The 22950-nt window shown below is 40.9% G+C and overlaps 1 protein-coding gene across 4 annotated transcripts in view; it reads right to left on the reverse strand.

Annotated features, from left to right (window-relative positions):
* Positions 1 to 16062, reverse strand: part of LOC111871473 — a 25311-nt gene extending 9249 nt beyond the window's left edge. The window contains exons 1-2 of one of the 4 annotated variants that reach the window (XM_023864625.2): positions 15933 to 16062; positions 1720 to 2017 (exon numbers count right to left, since the gene is read on the reverse strand). In XM_023864625.2, the coding sequence (XP_023720393.1) occupies positions 1720 to 1930 (211 nt within the window). In that variant the 5' untranslated portion in view covers positions 1931 to 2017; positions 15933 to 16062. Of the gene's footprint in view, positions 1 to 1719; positions 2018 to 14780; positions 14953 to 15522; positions 15891 to 15932 lie in introns of those variants that run through there. The other 3 variants (XM_023864626.2, XM_033754272.1, XR_002844027.2) reach the window with 3 other exon arrangements.
* Positions 16063 to 22950: the final 6888 nt, after the last annotated feature.

A 22950-nucleotide genomic window follows, 5' to 3' on the forward strand; every position in this document is an offset into this window, starting at 1 on the left:
TATGTCAATTACGCTAATGAATTAATCATGCAAATATAACCTCTGCTCGGTTGTTGTAAGTGAACGTAAGTTATTAACTTGGGGGGGGGGAGGAGCTTTGACCCATACGGAAAGGTGACTGGTAACGCATCAGCAGAACAACCTTCTCTTTGTCAGGCCCTGTCACAGTCTGTTTTAGTGGGTTTCACTCTGTATGCAACCAACAGTTTTAGTGTTTTGCACCCGTCAGTTTCTAAATCGAAACACTTTACAAACCAATTATTTGTTTACGTATTTCATTGGACAATTTCATTCAATTTGAAAACTCGTATTTACTTACAAATCAGTACTGAAGCTTAGTCAGTACAGGGGCTAGGTTAGGAAATGGACGGCAGAAATATCGTGTTTCGATTCCCGCCGGGGGCAAAAAGATTTTACTGTTCTCCACAGTATCTAGACCTGCTCTGGGGCCCACCCAGCCTCCTACTCCAATAGTTATAAGGGGTTACTTCCAGGAGGGGGGGGGTAGAGGGGACGGGTAGTGAAGCGGCCCATACAAAGCCATCTGCTGTCAAATTAAGAATGCACACAGCCTCTACACGTTCACATGTTAAAAATTAGGCAACATGTTCCAGAAGACAATATAAATGTTATTTTCAAAAATTTTAGTGAAAAATGTGGTCAGCTATACATCAACTGATTCATATGAAACCAAACAATCGGACAGGTTGGTCTAGCAGTAACGTTTTAAAGTACCATTAAGGAGATGCTTCTTTCGAAACTCGGCAGGATACCGGTTGTCCTGCCGGTCCTGCCTGCGATTTTCCGTGGCCAGCAAATGCCGAGATATTACCTCAATTACACCACGACCTCTTTCATCCAAATCCTTTTCAATTCCTCTGCCATCCTATCATACGACATTATACAGTCTACATACCGAAAAATGTAGTGAAATAACCCACTGAAAATCCTATACAGGGTGATTCACGAAATTTTACCCCGGCTTGTAGTACATGTTCCTGGGATTATTTCCTGCAAAATTTCCTTATAAATTTTGGTCGATTTTCAGTAGTTACGGAGTAACAATAGATTTTCGAAACGCATCATTGTGAATGCAGCGCTATGCTTCAGAGTGGGCTACCATACGTTCTAGTCAGCTATGTCAGCAGATAAGGTAGACCGGTTTGAATGTTGCGCGTAGGTAGATAGGCAGAGCGGTTCATACGCGTGCGACGCAATGTGTTGACGTTCAGGGAGACATTTTTGAAAATCTTTGTAAATCCAGTCGTCTTCTAAAGCACTGCAGTTTAAAGGAAACAGATTGATAGAAGGGTGTGATATGCAACCATTGGTATGTTTACAGAATGGGATGCTGAAAATAATGTAATTTTATAACACAAAATCGATGAAAAATGTTGCACAATGCAAAATTAAGAAATTGAAAAGAAATAGTTGGTTTTAGAATGCTTCTTTCCTAAAACATTAACGATTTAAAAAGTGTTTGTATTGTATTTCTAATTTGTTTTGACTGAAATTCAAAGAAAAAAAGATTTTTCGCCAGTTTTCAAATTACTGTATCTCTTTAATTATGAGTTGGATACCACTAGTATATTAACATTTTTTGTTCCAAATTACCTCAGGAATGCCCTCCCTAAGTGAGGGTAAAACTTCGTGAATCACCCTGTATACTATCTTGATTAATACACAAACTTAAGACCTTTCAAGTCTTAGGTTACAGACCTTTGGTCAGGAGTATCCTAGTTCTGGAACAAGCGGCGGGTAGTATATTCATGTTGGTAAATAAATTCAGTGAAATCAGACAGACTCCATAGGAATGGAAGAAATCCTTCTGAGCAAAAGTAGTGGCAAATTCTCTGGGAGAAGCATCACTACAAGCAGCACAAAAGGACTGAAGATCACCAGCAATGTCGTGTAAAACAGAAGATGCCATACTGAGGTAGAAACAGCCGTGAAGATCACAAGTGTCATGACAGTAGTCTAGCGAATCCGCCACTACCACTGCTAGACACGCTTAATCCTGAAAACAAACAACAAGCTTATATTAACGAAATTTTATTACCAAATTGCTAGATTTATATGCGTTATTTCAATAAATTACATGCAATAAACAATCTGACAAGCAGGTTGGCAAAGCAACAGGCCGTGTGGCTCTTTTCAGGAGATAACCGAATCGAATTCCGGACAGAGACCAAATAATTTAATTTAGGTCTTTATTAAGGCGCGTCAACTTTACTCGTGCTCGTGCTAGCCAGGCTTGTGCTCGTCGGGAAACTCGTCTGGCTTTTACTTGTGCTCGTAAATCTTCGTCCACACTACTTCACTTGCTCGCCAGCTTTCGTCGCGTGAGTATCCGTGTATTTACTCGTAGTGTGTATAGGCTGTAGTCGTATTTTAATTTATTGGCTATAGTTTTTAAATTTAAAATTTAAAATCTGCTTGTCTCGTGACTTGTCATATCGTTCACATTACTCGCAAGCATAGCGAGTCACACGAGCACGAGTAATGTGGAAGCGCCTTTAGAATCCTTTTGTCTCCGCATGCAAATACCAGCATAGAATATAGAACATGTCATGGTCTAGTCCCTGTATCATCCTCCAGGTTCAGTAATCACCCCATTATCTCATCCGGCACTCAATAACATACACCTTCCTTGCTTCTTACAACTGCGCGACTTTTGGGGAGTTATTTCCCACATAAATTCTGCCCCAATTTAACATACACTTGACCATAGTTATAATTCGGTTTCAAGGGACAGATTCAGTACGCGCGTTAAGTATGAAACCGACATTTGGCCATTTTGCAATAACTGATATTATATATGATTTGAGGTTTTCACGGCGGTGACTATGAACAAAGCAGTCTTCTGGGATGTGGCACCGTGTAGATGTGGTGTTAACCGACGTTTTGGAGGAACGTATCGCCTCCATCTTCAGGGTAGAAGGAAAAATAAGAAATCCACAAGCGAAGAGACCGGGAGAACCGGTAAAAGCAGTCTTCTACCCTGAAGATGGATGCGATACGTACCTCCGAAACGTCGGTTAACACCACATCTACACGGTGCCACATCCCAGAAGACTGCTTTCTTCAACTGATATTATGTACGTGTATTTATGGAGTGATTAAACCACATGACATTTAAGGTACACTTCAGACTTACGTCAGACAGACTAGCGAATTACTTAAATTTATGCCTCCTTACGATGATGGTTACGTAACATACTCGTAAGTTCGTCGGAACAAATGACTGAGTTTTTTCTTTCAGAACGGGTTTCTTTATACTGTAGGATCTTATAATTTTATAAAAATATTTCATAGAAATCTGTGCGACGTAAAACATATTTAATCTTATTGGGGGGACATTACTAGAATAAGAGAACCGAAATTAACGGTCGTGGGGATCCGCTGCGCTGACCACGCGACACCCTCTATCTGCTATAGTTGGCACTAACTTCGCTGACAAGCGGCGGTCGCTCGGTCGGTATAGTTCGCTTGTGGACTAAAACCAGGGAGTTTGTTTTTGTTTGAGGGGACATGATGATCACCGCGGTATAACGAGACATTTTGAGGATCCATTATTGAGGGAATTGTCTTATATCCAAAATGTATTTACCCTGTCATATTAATTGGAAATTTACTTTAAACTTTGAAATTCTACGAGAATTTCGTGGAACAAAATATCTTACTTTTACAGGGAAATGCTCCTGTAAGAGCATGGAATTCGGCGGAAGAATAAAGATCTCCTCCTGTCCAGTCTGCTTCGTGGCTGAGTCGCCCAAAAAACTCGCTGGGGTATTGAGATTTGCTTCAAAATATTTAAAAATTATTGCAGTTTCTTGAAAGAAATTACATGGGCCCACTATTCGTATATTTGAACTATACATATACACGTAGTGATTACTAACGTACGGGGTATCTAAACAAAAGTTGTGCTGATGGAAATAAATGCAAATGAAGTTACTGTCTTCTGAGGAATTGTGCCTGGTGGTCTGATTGATCGTTATCTACGCCTCGGAGGAACGCAGTGCTTCGATATTAAGGATATTCTACCCTGAATTTGAAGGACAGCCGTAACGATCTTACTTATGGAGCTGAGCCCTTCTTGAGGAGCCGCCAATTCTGCAGATACTCCAGAATTTCCCAGAATTTTATGGAACCCGAAGGTTCATTACCGTGTTCACAAGAATCCTCGACGAGTCCCTATCCTGAGCCAGATCAATACAATCCATACCATCCCTTCCTATCTCTCTAAGATCCATTTTAATATTGTTCACCCACCTAAACCTTGGTCTTCCCAATGGTCTCTATATGCATTCCTCGTCTCCGCTATTTGTGCTACATGCCGTGCCCACCTCATCCTCCTCGACTTGATCATTCTAATTATATTTGGAGAAGAGTACAAGTTATGAAGCTCCTCATTATGCAGTTTTCTCCAACCTCCTGTCACTTCATCTCTCTTTCCGTTCTCGGCCTTTTGGCTAAGATCAAAGTGTAGTACCGTAACGATCTACCAGACTGTAAGGAATCAATCGCTGAAGAGTATATTCTTCCGGGGATGGTTATTTTATGAATATTCCGTAGTCCACCGCCGATATCACCGAGCAAGGGACCTGAAGGTTGATGAACCGTGCTCTGTGTGCTTGAAAGAGTAACAGTCCTATACTATCGCTGATGTGGGTGCTGACCTGATAACTTGTCATGTCCCTCACTGGCGACCTACATGTGACCCGGATAAAAACCCGCATCTTCTGAGTTAAATTAGTATTTTTTTGGCTGTACTCACAAAGACAAATGATGTCTGGAGGGTGGGCTGCAGCTTTGAGAGTCTGGCCCCCCATACACTAGTATCCACTACACATTCCTGCATTATTCCCAATGCATCCCCCAAAACACCAAAAGCGTTCTCACGTCCGTTATCAGTAATTCAAGTTGAAACAATCTGTAGTACTTATTTTATTTTACGCCCCCCCCCCCGCCGAAGTATCTCGTCCCTTATTTACTTACGTAACTTACTGATGGAGCTGAGCCCTTCTGGAAGAACCGCCAATTCTGCAGCTACTCAAGAATTTACCAGCATTTTATGGAACCCAAGGTTCATTATCGTTTTCACAAGAGCTCTCCACTGATCCCTATCCTGAGCCAGATCAATCCAATCCATACCATCCCATCCTATCTCTCTAAGATCCATTTTAATATTATCCACCCACATACGCCTTCGTATTCCCAGTGGTCTCATTCCCTCTGGCTTTTCCACCAATATTCTACATGCATTCCTCTTCTCCCCCATTCATGCTACATGCCCTGCCCACGTCATCCTCCCTACATATATTACTTGTGTAATTTCTGTTTTCAGAATAATGGCTCTGAAATATTCATAGAACATGGGATATCTCTTCTTTGAACATAAGTACCTATTCATGTTTACTGATTATTGTCTTATTACCGACGGTTTTCGGCTTCCTAAATTATCTAGCGTCGACTGATATGATGAATGTCTGCTTTTAGTTGTAGATTATGCAGAATGAAGCGATCATAGTCTATTTTAAATGTACTATCGTGGAAATTCGCGTAAGTTTTTGAGCCGAGATTCGAACCCAGAAACTCACGTATACAATGCAACAGTAGGCCAACTTTCATTTGGTAGTTATACAGCTGATCAACAATGGTTCATCGCTTTGATCACAAAAGTGTATTATCGAATCCTATCCTAAAACAGCTTAATCCGTTACATATTTCCGAGATCCATTTCTGTGCACTCTACTTAAATTTGTTTTCACCTACGAATTCGGCCTCGCGTGCCAAAATCGAAATTACGATCCAGTAGGCTTGCTCGTAGCGACATGCACCGGCTCAGCTCTGGGTACACAATCCAAAGATTGTCGAACAGTTCCCTACACTGGAACTCTCTTACAACGAAATATTTCCATAATGATAAAAAATTAATACTGTCATTTGTGTGTGATTATAGACGGAGTTTCGATCGGTAATTGGATTTATTGAACTTTTACAGAATGTAGCTACAAATAACTACGACAGTCTCACTGAGTCTCACACTCGGAAGATCACTGTAACTATAGCACACATAACGTCTTGTGAGTTTGCTATGTCTTCAGCAGACGTTGCGAGGTAACGGATCTCAGCAATGTCCTCTGCTTCCGTTCTCACGTCCTCGCTGAATGGCGGCTGGTTCGCAAGTACGTCCGACTCTTCTAACTACCGCCTCAAGTGTCAAGACGCTGCTCTAGAGTCAGAGACAGTTCGTCTTGGCGTCAAGTCCCTTGAGACTCACGATCAGAGATTTTGTCATCTTAATCCTTGCGGTCATAATCCTTATGTAATCCACATTACTCGTCCTCGTGCTCGTGTGACTCGCTATGCTCGCGAGTAATGTGGACGATATGACAAGTCACGAGACAAGCAAATTTTAAATTTTTAATTTAAAAACTATAGCCAATAAATTAAAATACGACTACAGCCTATACACACTACGAGTAAATATACTGATCCTCACGCGCCGAAGCCTGGCAAGCAACTTAAGTAGTGTGGACGAAGATTTACGAGCACAAGTAAAAGCCAGACGAGTCTCCCGACGAGCACAAGCCTGGCGAGCACGAGTAATGTGGAGGTGCCTTAATGAATATGCTTGGCCTTTCTTCAAATGTACGAATCGCATATATAGCATGTTATTGAAAATTCTTCCTTTTACCCTCTGTCAGTATAAGCTTTGCAAAGCAGATCATACCTATCCTACGCATCTTATGCTACAACGGCAGCTTAGTTACTTGAACGGTCGTAATTTTCACCATCGCGAAGTTTATGCTTATCTTATTGTCTGTCTTCTTTCGCCTTGTCCTATACTGCGAACATGTTCATTCTCATGATTTTGCATGACTTCTGCTTGTTGCTTGCACAATTTCGTTTTATAATCTTATACATATGGAAGGTTGAAAGCTGTATGTAAATAGCGGAACGATCGTTACCTCGGAACCTTGTTTTGTAGACGCTGTAATATTAAGAGGTAGGAGTCTGCCCTTAATTCCCAAGTGGGGCAAGCACAAGTCATTACTGATCTGATCAACGCTTTATGGAGAGTTAGTTTAATACTGGCGCTTAAACGTTCACTTTCGAATAGGGAGCAGAATTTAATAAATGTTCTGAAGGCTTTGGTTTCAGTCATTTCTTTGTGCAGTCCCCATGTAATCCTCTTATCCAAGATTTTTTTTCTTTCCTTGGCACTACAGCCCCAGTGGGCCTAGGCCTACCTCCATGAACTCCGTTCACTTCGGTTTTTCTCGATCTTACACATTCGGCAGGACTCCTTGAGCGAGTGATCAGCTCGTCGCAAGGCCGCTACCTGTAGACAAACACAGAAAAACGCACACAAACATCGATGCCCTGAGTGGGATTCGAACCCACGATCCCGGCTTCCGAGCGAGCGAAGACAGTACATGCCTTAGACGGCTCGGCTACCGTGACCGGCCTTACCAGGATTACACTCAGATATTTTACATGATTTACAAGGGGGATATTCCGTACATTCAATGTAACATGATCTTCAGGTGCCTAAGTCTATGAGAAGAGTAGACGGCATGAGTCTTATCTTCATTAGCAATCATGTTCCAGCATTCACACCACGTCTCAATAGCACTGAGACCTCGCTGCATATTTCTGAGAACATAACCCTTTTTGCAGTCTGTCGCACATATACGGGATTCATCAGCAAAGAGACCTAGATAGACACCAGGCAGACCAGGCAACGGCAGCAGACCTTCGTTATATAGCCTCGACACGGACCGCACAGGGAAAACCGTCCCAACAGATCTTCCATTGTTGCGTACCTGCTCTTGCAGCTATTACCTACAATGTTATTATCTAACAACGGCTGTTGTATGGCTGCTTATTTTGCTGTGGTTGTTTCGCAGCGGGTCTACATGTCATAATATATTTACAGTTCCTGTTTCTTAATCCGGAAAAAATTGCTTAGAATCTGCAGTAATACATATTCATCAGAACTAAAAGGACAGTTAATAGACCGAGCAAGATGGCTCAAGTGGAATGGCTTCTCACTTGTATTCGGAAAGTGTTTGTTTCGAATCTCGGTCAAGGAACCAATTATTGTGACAGGATTTTGATGTTTTTCTAAGTCCCTCCAGGTAAGTACTGGAAGAGTAAATAAAATTGAGTCACGACTGTTTTCTTCTGCATGACACCAATTCATTATTGACTGCTCACTACAATTCGACCTATATACCTGTAGTCCAGCTTACTGGCAGCATGGTTAAATTAACTATCGATACATAAGAATAATATTACAGTCTTCTTTGAGAAGTCCATAATCGTTCGCCTAGTCGAGGAATATCTCCCTTTCTAGAAATGGGAGGGTTTATTACTATATTTAAAAATCCCGTCTTTGGAACCTAAACTAAGCCAGCAGAATCCAGACTTTGTGCAATATTTCTTAAATTCCATCTACACCTAGGTTTCCAAACGGTCTCTTCCTTTCAGGTTTTTTAATAACGTTTTAAGTACATTTAATATCACTCCCTGGCCCTAATAATATTTGGTGAAGCGTGCAAATTATTTATATCTTCATCATGTAATTCCTTCCACTCTGCTTTCACTTTCTCTTAGATGCAAGTATTTTATTCGACTTTTTTTTTCTCACACAGCCACAGTCTCTCGTATTTCAAATCACTGACGCAAAAAAAAATAAAATTAAATTAAAATCTAATAGATCGAAATTATTTCTTCAGGTTTTCAGGTTACCTGAACATTCCACACGAGTCCAACCAACGTGATTAAAATATTTTACTACTTTAGGTAATGATAATTAAAAGTTATAGCAAGAATACGTAGGTTCATTGCTAAGAGGTCAATTGTGTGACATCATTGTTCTGAATGTTCATGCCCCTACAGAAGAAGAAATTGATGATTTGACGATTTTATGTTAGACGTGCTATTGCGAAGTAGATAAGTATAAATCGCCAGGTAGTGACCAAATACCGTCAGAACTGATTCAAGCAGGAGATGAAACATTACGGTCTGAGATCCATAAACTCATTAAATCTGTTTGGAATAAGAAAAAATTGCCTGATCAGTGGAAGGAGTCTATTATTGTACCAGTTCACAAGAAGGGCGATAAAACTGAGTGCAGTAATTAGCGTGGGCTATCACTGCTATCAACTCCAAACAAAACTGTATCCACTTTCCTTCCCTCAATGTGAAGGGAACATGTGTTCCCAGAGCAGCTGGAAAGATGGGGAATACAGAAAAAAAGAGCAGAAAGAGAACACGTGTGTACACAAAGCCAGCTGGGAAGGTAAGGAAGAAAGAGAAAAGGAGGAAAGGAACGCCGTGTTCACAGAGCAGCTAGGAAGGTGAGGAATATAGAAATATGGAGCAAGAAGAAACATTCATGCTCAAAGAATAGTTACGTGGCGGTGAATATACAGGTCTGTAACTTAACTGAGGTATATTTCAAAATAATATTCTCAGAATGTACCACATTAAGGGAATAAGTTCCATCTGATTTCAGGGAAGTCTAAACTCAAACACAGTTTTCCTCTGTTCTGTTTTTACTAATGATTTCCTGCGGAAACAGTCTAAGCATTTTATTTCACGCAGAATGACCCATTACGGTAAAATTTATTCAAGACACTACTAGAAAAAAATATGTTTGTAAGTAAACCTGAAATTACTGCCATAGCGAATGCTTATTCTTATGCAAGGGAGCTAAAAATGCATCTATACAACTTTCTCTTTATTTTGAGCACTGAAAATATTTACGCTTTCATGTAAAGTACCCTTCTAAAATGTCAATGATGAAATGGCTCAAGAAGTGTTCGTAAATTCCCCAAAAACAAATTTAATCTGAATAGATTTATTAGTTCTTGGGTTGTACGAATATGTTATAATATACGGACGGACAGACATATGAAAAGATATTAATAACCTCTTCACGGGCACAAAAATTCTGAAAAGTAGAACACTGCTTACAGTTTCAGGTAATATGTCGACAGATGGTAAAAGCAGAATGCCTTTTACTTAAATTCAGGTCAGTTTGTTTACAATGCAAAGCAATCGACTTGCGCAAAGTATTGCGAAGGAAACAGGACTTACCGTCCTTCGAACTAGGCATTTCCAGCTCTGGTCGTGTTAATGTCAAGAAAAGAGATACTAATGCATTATACCAGCGTTTCTAAAATTTACCCGCGTGTTCTTCGTATTTCATTGCCTACCGTGTTGATATACAGCAAAATGCATTCTGTGTTTACGTTTCAAGTACCTCTTATATATTTATACTTCGTTGAAGAATACTGTGATATTATGTGTAGGTATATTTTGTTAAGTGGCTAGTGGATTCCTCATTATCATCGATATCAACCTCCTGTTGCTGCTCCTCCATCTGCTCCTCCTCCTCCTCCTCCTCCTCCTCCTCCTCCTCCTCCTCCTCCTCCTCCTCCTCCTCCTCCTCCTCCTCCTCCTCCTCCTCCTCCTCCTCCTCCTCCTCCTCCTCCTCCTCCTCCTCCTCCTCCTCCTCCTCCTCCTCCTCCTCCTCCTCCTCCTCCTCCTCCTCCTCCTCCTCCTCCTCCTCCTCCTCCTCCTCCTCCTCCTCCTCCTCCTCCTCCTCCTCCTCCTCCTCCTCCTCCTCCTCCTCCTCCTCCTCCTCATCATCATCATCATCATCACCACCACCACCATCATCATCATCATCATCATCAACTTCCTGGAGACGAATCCTTTTTGACAAGCTAACACTCCCTCAGCTGTTCAATAACACCAACCTTGCCACCGTTAATATACGAGTAATCCGAAGGTTCACTGCCATTTTCACAGGATTTCTATCCTAAGCCTGGTGAAACCATCCAATATTCTCATGCCCTATTTCATAAAATATTAATTTTAATATCATCACTTTATCTACGCAAGATCTTCCAAATGATCCCTTCAGACTGCCCGACTAAAATGTATTTCTCGCGTGTTGCATATCTCGACCACCTCATCAGCCTTGATTTTACCACCGTAATAATATTCGGTGAAGAGAATAAATTATGAAGCTCCTCGATATTATTAGTGGTGGTGGTGGTGGTGGTGGTGGTGATGATGATGATGATGATGATGATGATGATGAGGAGGAGGAGGAGGAGGAGCAGATGGAGGAGCAGCAACAGGAGGTTGATATCGATAATAATGAGGAATCCACTAGCCACTTAACAAAATATACCTACACATAATATCACAGTATTCTTCAACGAAGTATAAATATATAAGAGGTACTTGAAACGTAAACACAGAATGCATTTTGCTGTATATCAACACGGTAGGCAATGAAATACGAAGAACACGCGGGTAAATTTTAGAAACGCTGGTATAATGCATTNTTATTATTATTATCATCACTATTATTAATATTATTTACTAGATGAAGCCAAGAAATATGCAAGCAGAAAGCAGAACCCATAAAATTTCAGAATTGACCGCCTCTGTGGTCTAGTGGTCAGAGTTCCGGGCTACAGATCCAGAGGTACCGGGTTCGATTCCCGCTACCAGATTTTCTGAGAAGTAGTTGGTCTGGAACGGGGTCCATTCAGCCTCGTAAGGATAACTGAGGACATATTTCAAGGAAATAGCGCTTCCGGTCTAGAAAACCGAAATTAACGGCCGTGGGGATTCGTTGCACTGACCACGCGACACCCTCTATCCGCTAAGTTGGCACTAACTTCGCCGACAAGCGGCGGTCGCTCGGTCGGTATAGTTCGTTTGCGGACTAAACCCACGGAGTTTCTATAATTTTTATATATATTCTCTCCACTGAACCTAATTTGCAGCTACAGTGCTCTGTATTGAGAGACGTGCATGATTTACTGACACCATTCTGGCTTGTTTAACTACGATACTGAAAACTGTAGGATACACGTATATCGCACAAGTAATTGTGCAGTAAATAAATTAGCCCATAAACCGTCAGTTAATATCAAATCATCTTGTTAATCCTTTCAAGCATGGTGATTATTATGTATGTACCATCTGCATTAACAATGAAAGCTGTATTTTTTCGGCTGAGTATATTTATGTGTTTTCTATCATTCTCGAAACACGCAATTATTTCCATGAAAATGATTAACAAATTGGCCTTATAACGGAGATGCACTTTGTGTTCTGTGACGTTGGAATTATTAAAAATTATATTTAGATGAATTTCAAGCTTCAAGGGATTAAGAAAACCTCTTCACGCAACATCCTCTTTACGACTGTATTCTGGAAAATTCCTACTTGCACTGACGTTGGTTCAAGCCACAGTTTTATTTAGAAAAAGAAGGAATGAATAGATACTGTACCTAAAAGCATTACTGTAAAGCAAACGGCCTTGCAAAAACTAGGTATTTAGTAATTTATACCCTATTATCACAAAACTTTCTCTTTGTCGCTCATGTGGGAATGTAAAAGGATATTCCCCCTTTACCCAGCAAAGTTCAGAGTATACACATTGTACAGTACTAACTGACTATACGAATCTGTAAATTGTTTCTTCTCCTGCTCTCGCAGAAATACATTTCTGTTTCTTTGAATTGCAGCTATGAAACGGCACTTTATGCTTAGTAGAATAATGACATATCATTCCAATTAAATAAGGATATTATACAAATGTGTCTCTTTGTTAAGAGAAATATATTTCTTAATATAGCTAAAATTTCCAGAAATCTATACATTTAATGCTTTTTGCTGCTTTATTTTTAAAGATGTGTTCGGAAAGTGTGTTATACTTATTCATTCGCTTTTCTTACTTCAAATTACGTGTAACACAGAACACAAAACAACGGACAAATCCTCTGTTTCTCCACATAATTTGCAGACCAATTCCCACCTACCTACCTACCACCTTTAGGGTTCCGCTGAGGAGAAATCAGGGCTCAGTGCTTGAAATGACTAAAGCACCTAAGCTTCCTTCAGGTGCCATCAATGTTGTGCATTAATTGTATGCATTCACTATTGTCCCACGGTACAGAAACTGAAGAAGGGTAATGCATTCCAAATAGTGTCAAAACACCCCAGCAGACTGCTGGGAGTGTCTTGCCCAGGCCTTACCCATTGTAGGTTCCACACCTGTGAACAACTAAAATGACGTCTAAAGGCGCGTCCACATTACTCGTGCTCGTGCTCGTGCTCGTGCTCGTGCTCGTGCTCGTGTGACTCGCTATGTTCGCGAGTAATGTGGACGATATGACAAGTCACGAGACAAGCAAATTTTAAATTTTTAATTTAAAAACTAGCCAATAAATTAAAATACGACTACAGCCTATACACACTACGAATAAATATACGAATCCTCACGAGCCGAAGCCTAGCGAGCAACTGAAGTAGTGTGGACGAAGATTTACGAGCACAAGTAAAAGCCAGACGAGTCTCCCGACGAGCACAAGCCTGGTGAGTACGAGCACGAGCAATGTGGACGCGCCTTTAGGGAAACACTTCTGATATTATGATGATGATGATGATGAGATAAAATCCAAAATGTGCTGGTTGATGTACACACTGAGATCTTGAAGACTTCAATCTTCTGGGATATAACCCACTGTACTCCGATGAAAGAAAACAGACGTTTCGGAGAAACATATCGCCTCAATTTTTAAGGTCGAAGAGTAAGCTAAGCAAGAAACCAGGATGAAACAGGCAGCAAGCAAAGCTGGATTCTTGTTCGGCTTGCTCTTTGACCCTGAAGATGGAGGTGAAATTCCTCCGAAACTTCATTAGACACACCGGGCTACACGTTTTTATATCCCAGAAGATGAAACTCTTCATAATCATTGCTGAGATAGCCTCAGATCCAGCTGAGAGCTTATCGGATCTCCGCTGAAATTAAAAAAAGGACAATGTACCGTTAGGGGAAAATGTCTATATTGGTCTGGCAAATACATGGATAAATTGGCGATTTGTCCGTTATACATTCTTGTTTTGGAAATGTATACCAGATACGATTATGATATGCCCCTGGTAGAATGTCCTACTAGCAGGATTACCTGACGCACTGCAAATGGATCAGCTTAAATTACAACATAATTTCTGGATAAATTTATCATATCAAAAAGAAAATGTGGCAGAAAAATGAGAATGTTCAACTCTATTGTTACCGAAGTCCTCTATTTGGCTATGATCCTGAACCAGTTCCACCCACCCTAAAATCCTCTTTAATACTGTCCATCTCCATTGTCTTCCCCATGTTTCAAGCAACCGCTCTTTAAGGAGATTCACTACCAAAGTTCTGCATGAAATTCTCTTTGCCCCATTTCGAGCTACATGTCCACACCACAGTAATCTCCTCTATATCATTACTGTAGCAATACTAGGTGATATACATAAATTACCAAGTTCGTCATTATGCAGTACTACAACGAAGCCAAAGCACTTTCAACGGGCAATGTTAAAAACAAATTTCGACATAAATACTTGATGTCGATAGTTTGAAGAGTTCTGGAAATACGGTTACATTTATACTATGACACTAGACTACTTGACAGAAAATCGATATGCACGAGGTGGTCCCATTAGAGGTTATGTTTGGCAAAGGTTGCTTATAAAACAAACCCTGTCAAAAATACTTACGTTATCTCTTTGAACAACTGTAAGCAGATGGGCATAGTCTATTCCGTTACGAAATACCAGAGATACATCTATTTTGGTCATAATCTGACCAATTGTAACAGTCCATGAAAGGATGATTTGGTTCTCACATGCAAACTAAACGCTGGCAGACGACCTGAACGGTTCAGTCATTTTTACCTTACCTGTATACTGTCCATTTCTTCCCGTGCCTTTTGTAATCTTCTTGTGAATGAAAAGTTTTGTCTTCAGAGATATAACGCTGGGTAGGCCGTTGTAGACACATCTCAGAAGAAAGATCTCTTTATAATCAACGCTGAGAGCTCTACAAATCCTATATTCTTGTGTATTGATGGACCCTGCGTAAAGGCACGTTATTCTGAATGACCTCAAATATAAAAAAAAATAAAATAAACGGGCGAGGCCTTCGTAATAAACAATTCCCATCTCTATCTGCAGTTTCCACAGTTAATGCTTTCATTGGCCATTCTTGCATGTTAAAACACGGTTTCGCTGAATATGCACATTATCAACAACATGAATTTGTTTTCAGCACAGATTGAGAATGCGATACCGACTGAGGCATAGGCACCTATTATTGCCTCCTGGCGGTCCTATCCGTAACCACTAACAATGACTTTTACCTAACGACAAAATAAGGACAGAATGACAAAATTTATGTTTTTATTTTACTTACACGTAAGTCTAAATATATCTAATATATTTGTTACGAAGACAGAATACAGTTTCTAAACCATAACATAATAATGCATAATTTTTAATAAAATTAATTTATGACAGTTTTACGTATACAGCACACCATCGCCACAAAGAAATCGTTTAGATGCTTCGTTAGACCCTTCTGCTCAATTTTCGTATTCTTTTTCAGGGGAAAATAATGAAGAATCCAACTAAACAGGAACGTACCTTTCATATCTTCTATATACACGACACTCAACACCACATATTGTTTTCTTTCTGATATCAGTACTTTATCGCTTCACAGCACCACTGCACACAGCTAATGCCAGGACACAGTAAAATATCCAGTAACCACCTCTACAGACGACGGAACAGAATGTGAACAAGACTTGGCTGAGAAATTCCAACTACCGTAGAGTACCCCACGTCCCCCCAGCTGAGCTGTAATGAACTAGGTATGCCGTAACTAATGTTACGTCATTTCAACACAAGTAAGCGAGTTTCACTTTCCATTTCTCATGCAGTCTTCTCCTGTTTCTTTTGTGTTATTTTGGGCCGAGTCGCAATGTTCGTGTACAAGCTGAAATAAATTCGCTTGACACAGTGAACTACATAGAAGCTGATGCATTACTTACTCTGATGCTGTTCGGAACTGGTTGTCGCCAGCTGCAAACAAGATTTGAGTGTTCTTCTGCTGTTTCCTTTGTGTGTACTCCCTGAGAAACACCACCACTGCACACAGACTGTAGTGATATCAGCTGAGCTGTGAGCGTCAACATCACATGACCTCATCTTCCGTGATATTAGCTTTTCAAGGTTATCGTTGACTAACTTTTGTTCAGACTTCCCTGTATTATACTCCTATGTTTAGCCTAGTCATAGATCGAGAGAGAGAGATCCCACGGGCCCTTTTGTAACAGGAGGTTCAATGTGTCAATAAATTTAGCAAAATAAAGGTAAAGTCATCCCACTCAGGGCATGTATGTTTAGTTTGTGTGTGTGCGTTTTTCTGTGTTTGTGTACAGGTAGAGGCCTTGCGACGAACTGATCACCCACCCAAGGAGTCCTACCGAACGTGTAAGATCTAGAAAAACCGAAGTCAACGAAGAAGTTCATGGAGGTAGGCCTAGGCGCACTGGGGCTGTAGTGCCAAGAAAAAGAAAAAAGGTAAAGTCCCTGTGCTTAACTAATTAAGCACTACGCCATGAAGGCGTATGGGGGAATGGATGTATAGATCCACGTTTTCTTGACCTCGGAACTAGTTGGTGAATGGTCGGCTTCACGCTCCGGCTACTTTACCCCCGGGACGGAGTCCACTGTACCCATTGTATAGGAGATTGGGTGAGCCCCAGAGACGGTCTGGACGACTGGAGAAGTGAACATTCTTGACCCTACCGGGACTCGAACTCCGACCCTCTGGTCGTCCAGCCCATACACGGTAGCTATACCGACTACGCTATCCCGGCAAGAAGTTATGGGAAGAATTAATCTCCTACGTTCTTTAGATACGACACGGATCGCATAGAAAACGACGCTTCCAACAATTCATACATTGTTGCGTGTGTATTTGGTGCCGCGGTGACGTTTTCACCGAACCGTTTGTTTGCAACGATAGAGGGATTACACATATAGACAAAGAGCACGAGAGAATGGCTTTAAGAAGTAGGCTTTTGAAATGGGCTGAGATGCTATGATACTTGTATACACACCAAGTTTCCTAAAGACTGGCTGAAGCATTCAAAAATTGATAGGGGGATAAACAGGAACACAACATGGTGATCCCATAAGCCTACTTTTATTTTTTCAAAATAAGGAAAGTAAGATAAAATGATATATTTCAAGTTTCCACGATGGTTGTGAATAAAGTTTCACAGAGTTAATCATTCTTCCCTCCGTAAAAGAAATAAAGGTGACAGTAAATTACCCCTGTAGGCCGCGCCATAGCTCAAGCGGTTAGTCGCTGGCTTCCCAACGCGGCGGCCCGCGTCTGGTCAAGTGGTTTTGTGGTGGACAAAGTGGCGCTGGAGTGGGTTTGCTCCGAATGCTTCGGTTTCCCTTGCCAATCTTCATTCCACCAAATTCTCCATCATCCTAATCACCCGGGGCAGGTACAATAGGCCAATCAGTAGCCGCCGTGCCGAGTGGACCCAGCTGGACTCCACCCCCTACTAAGAGAATTAAAAAAAATTACCCTGGTTGATCTTCGAATATGAAGATTAATGTCGGTAAACGTCTACGACATTCTTTTGGTTTCTTCAACCCGCTCTGTTTATTAAAAATGGAAATACTTATGATACCATAAATACAAATATTCTAGCAGATCATATGGTGTCTCGTATGTCCCAGAAGGTGGCACTCTTCATATCACACATTTAATACAAGCCAATTTAGCTCTTAATAATCTGAATTTTGTACCCTTAGACTAATAAATTAATCATTCTTTAGTTTTTATTATACATGTTGAATGAAATCCCGTTAGAGCGAAATTCCGTTCGTCAGGGGTACCTGTAATATTTCATACAAACGAGGTTCCGGAAATTCGCTACAGCCTTATCTTCCTCGGTGATTCATTACCAATATACGGAAAATATTTTATTTATTTTTATTTTCTATATTAGCAGCTGGGGGGGGGGCACGCCGTAGCGTAATTGGTTGAGGCACTATGATACAAGTCGGAAGGCCGCGGGATCGAATCCCGAGAAGGTAATTAGATTTTTCAATTATCTTTCCAGCCACACTGTGGCGCTGGGGTCGACTCAGCCTCTAACAGAAATGAGTACCATGAATCTTCCTGGGGGTGAAGGGCGGCCGGCGTGTAAGGCTGACAACCTCACGGCCGTCTGTGAGCCGACTGTCTAGAAAATGTGGGAGCCTCGACCTCTCACAGCCCTATGGGTCTCCACGGCCTGTGACAGGGTCAGCTTTAACTTTTTATTAGCAGCTTGAATGGAGATTCAATTCTCATCCTCTAGGAATACTAAACTTGTACGTTATGCTAATCGCTAGGCCAAAATGGGATGGCTCAGTGTAGAATAAAAATAATACTTTTTGATCTCTCAAGATCTATTACTTCAGCCCGGAAATTATAGTTCTTTTAGGACAGGAAACACGGCCAATTAATAAAGGATGTAACCAAAATTACCTGTCTCTAATATTGCTGCGTAAAATGATCAGTGTGTTCGCTCTGGTTGCATACTGACATGGTGCTTGAAAGCTGGAATAGTGGAGCCAGAAATGACGTACATAACTAGGGAACGACTCTGCGAACACGCTTTCGCGGCATAAAATGCGCAGGCAACAATAGAAAAATAGTGCAACAGGACGCTAAAATATAACAATAGAAAAATTGTTGGAAGCTGTGTTTACCGTGGAGTCCGTGCGGAGGCTAAGTACCGGGGTCTCATCTGAATAGATTTCTCAACTCCTTTCAGTAAAAGCAACAGGATTCTGCATACCGGTAGGAAACACTGAAGTGTTGCTTGCAGTTGTTTATGATCTGTGCAAAGACCATGGAGTAACACAGACATCACAGACCTATTAGGTTTTAAAATTAGCCTATCCTAGCAGGTAACCTGAATGAAAAGCACCTTTCTTTTTTTGAACACTAAAGTTTTAAAGCGCTCAGGATTGAAGATTTCGGAATTATTTTTCAGTTCTAACTTCAGAATTTCAGCTCCAAATTCATGCGACGGACGATCACATCTTGAAATTGCAAGGCCTGCAGAACAGAGTACTCCGCGCTTGACAGGCGCACACCAGTCAGAGAACTGCACGTGGCTTTCAAAATTCCTTACCCGTATGACTAGGTAAGTAAATTATTTAGGACACAGGCCAAAGTAATCCTAAGCCATCTAAATCCAAATGTATATGGTATTGAACATGGAGAAACCATGCATAGGAAGTGTAAGAGGCTTAAACTTGGCGACGGTCAGGCTTACGTCCGTTCACCTGACTAACTGCAGTTTGAGAGTATTTGAATAAATGAAGACATAACCTGCTGCACGAGCCTGCATTGACAGGAAACCTCTGTATATCTTGCATAAATGTTACTCAGTACTGTGCAATGATAAAGGATGCGCAGAGTCCATAGTGACCTGGACACCGTGACAGCGCAGACATACTGAAACTACGGCGAAACAAACCTAGCACCTACATAGAAAGACCGATCCCTCCTTCGTCGAAGTGGAGGCCCAATTACTAAACACGTACACGTCTAGAAAGGACACAAATCTTGGTCATGGATCTCGAGGAGACTGAAGGCAGGGAAGACTGTGCTGACGAAAACCAGCAGTTATTTAACCAACCAACAGAGCTCCTTGAAACCTGTGTTTTTGATTTGTCAGTACTGGATGTCATGATTTGATTGTGAGAAAGCGAAGCGGAGTGCCTCGTGATTAAACTTCTCGTGAAGTGTCAAGCTCACACACAAGCTGCCTTTGTTCAGAATAGTGTCCACTATACTTATCTCCACACTACTGGACCAGACCTCGACTAAGAGGTGTTAAGTTTGGGAAAGAATCCGATTTTGGGACTGTTATTATATTAATTTTTAGATTTTCTGAAAAATGTAGGTGTTAAGGTTATGCTATTGATAGATCTTAAACAATAAGGCGTGAGGACGTGGAATGGATTTAAATGGCGAAATTTAACGAAAACGGTAATGAACTTCTGTGTCCATAAAGACGAGAAATTTCTTTACTATGTGTACGATAGTCAACTTCGCAAGAATTAATCTTCCATGGAATTATTGATATTAGTATTGTTATTTTTTATTATTATTATTATTATTATTATTATTATTATTATTATTATTATGTTTATTTGCATGTATTCGTGTTAACTTGCGGCAGCTTCGATTCCCAATGAGGTGGATTGTTCATTTGATCTAATTCTTCCAGCCACACTATGGCCCTGGGGTCGACTCAATCTCTAACAGAAATGAGTACCAGGAATCTTCCTGGGGGTTAAAGGGCGGCCGGTGGGTAAGGCTGACAACCTTAGTGACATCTGTGAGCCGGTTGTCTAGAAAATGCGGTAACCTCGAAGTCTCACAGCCCTTTGGTCCTCCATGGCCTGTTAGAGGGATAGCCTTACCTTTTTACTTTTTAAATATTGTTCTGATAATACACGTATTAATTGTATTTGCGATGAAAGTATATGTATATGTATATACACTTGTTCTCGTCGCACATTGGTTGGCGTGGCTAAACTAAATGTATTTTTATTATCCTCTAAGTAAAACAAGTTGATTCCTTCTGGCTTTTGTTCACATGTGTTCCTTTCATTCGTTTATTTGCTTGTGCTTGCTTCATGATTCGTCTTTTTTTCTGTTGAGTAAGCACGTAAATAAATAAAGGCTTGAACCGATTATTTGTATTATTATTAGCAGTATTATTATTATTAGTATTATCCCACTATAATACACTACTGTATCTGTTTAATTAGTACTTAAAAGTAAAGCATTGAATAGAATTACTCTCTCATGTTTTTAGTTTTCCTTTAGTAAGCAGGCCAGTCTTGGTTGGGAATCGCTGGTCTGCAAAGAAAATAATTCTGTTTACTTAATCTACTAGTCGAAACGGCGTGTTGCAAATTCTTCTCCTGTATTTCTTACATTACTACTTCCTGTATTCAATTCCCAGTTCTTTTATTTGTCCTAAATTTAAATATATGCAATGTCTAAGCCTTTTGAGGATTAACTCCATCTGTCAGATACAGAGTGACTATGTCCTTTGTGAATCATAATATTGTGACGTGCCGCCTCGAAGGCCGGACGATAAGACGTCCATCACTGATCAACGGCTAGCAATTCCTAGGCAGCAATTTCTAGGAAATCGTTGACCCGGAGATGAAAGTCTGACAGTGGGGTTTCCACCGTTATTCGTAACGAAATGTATGCCCGCGGAAACAAAAGATTCGTTGCATAACAGGGGCCGAAGTGAAACCCTTCGACAAGGTGTTCCCTATTCAGTCCGAGTTCAGGATATAAGAGTCCAACTTCAGCAAGAGCTAAGAACAGTTGAGCTCCGAGCAGAGTAGAAGACACTTCACCGAGATTAGCGATGCGTGAGTGTGTAACACGGAAGAAGAAACGTCTAACGGGCGGTATGAGTGTGAATAACTACATTCGTTGAGTGTAAAGAGTGATGGTCCAATAAATATTCGTCAATATCCGAGATCCATGTAAATTTTCTTGTCACGTTACCTAGGAAACATGCAACAATATACGCACATAGCCAATTACAAACCTCAAACTCTTACAACTTATGCACCATCATCTAACTCCCATGTTATGTTGTTTAATTCCAAATTATGATCTTGGGGCTATTACACGATGCTGTAGCCAGGTAGGTATCAGCGTTTAGGAGGAAAATACTGGCTGCATCTTCATATTTGATTTCACCAAAGTGCAATAGTCCAGAAAACCACAAACCGAATTTTCTCCTCCAGTAACATTCTGCAAGGGCAACAACTTCTACTGCGTAAGTGAAAGTGAAAAGAGTTTCAAGGCCATGCAGTTTTTCTGGCGACATACTTCAGTAGAAGTGGCACGACACAGAATATGCATAACTGAATGTTACACTCTTCTGTTACAAAGTGCACAAAATGGACCTACTATGATGGTACTACGCCTATTTAGCAGTTCGCATGAATTCTTTTCGAAATTACTTAACATACTAAATTTCTTTTGGTTTCTTTTAATGAAGTATAAGACTTAATTCGTTTTGTAACAAAATAACCGTTCCTCCGAAACGTCGGTTGACACCACATATACACGGTGCCAAATCCCAGAAGACTGCTTTCTTCATAGTCACCGCCGTGAAAGCCTCAGATCTTACAAGAACAAAGATGTTTGTACCGCTTGTCGGCGAAGTTCTCTGTGACCTAGTGGCCAGAGTTCCTGGATACAGATCCAGAGGTCCGAGTTCGATTCCCAGCGCTACCAGATTTTCTAAGAAGTAGTGGCTCTGAAACGGGGTCCACTGGGCCTCGTCAGAATAATTGAGGAGCTGTTTCAAGGAAACACAGGTTCCGGTCTAGAAAACCGAGTATAACGGCCGTGGGGTTACGTTGCGCTGACCATGTGACACCCTCTATCCGCTAAAGTTAGCACTTAAGGTCCTATGCCCCTTTAAAACTACGAATCTCATATCGGTCTTGAAGCTACGTGTAGTTACGCCCCAGCATACTTGTCGCTAATTATCTATGTACGAAACTCTGGGTTCGAACCCCTTTAAAATCTTAGATCCTCTTATCCGCGGTGTTCAACAAGCTACGCTTTGGACTCCAACACTTCAATGAGCCCCCTCCACGGATCGTTTACGCCTTACTTCCGGATCATGTACTTCGTGCATGTTGGAGGAGATCTGTTTGCTTCGAATATTTAGATCAGCACATTCTACATGGCCAGCTTCCAGTATCTGCCGGTTCATATTCAAATAGTACATAGTGCATACACGTCCCTGAATTTAATTAATATTTATTAGTGATAATATTCCTTATTATGACCTTGTACATATTCGCTACACTTTATATATATATATATATCATCATCATCATCATCATCATCATCAGTAATCTGTCAAGACGACAGGTCCACAGTCTCTTTCAAAACAATTCCTCCACTTAATGCGATCTAGAGCTTTCTCCTTC

The sequence above is a fragment of the Cryptotermes secundus genome, unplaced genomic scaffold, assembly GCF_002891405.2.
Source record: "Cryptotermes secundus unplaced genomic scaffold, Csec_1.0 scaffold465, whole genome shotgun sequence".
In the NCBI taxonomy this organism is placed as follows: Eukaryota; Metazoa; Arthropoda; class Insecta; order Blattodea; family Kalotermitidae; genus Cryptotermes; species Cryptotermes secundus.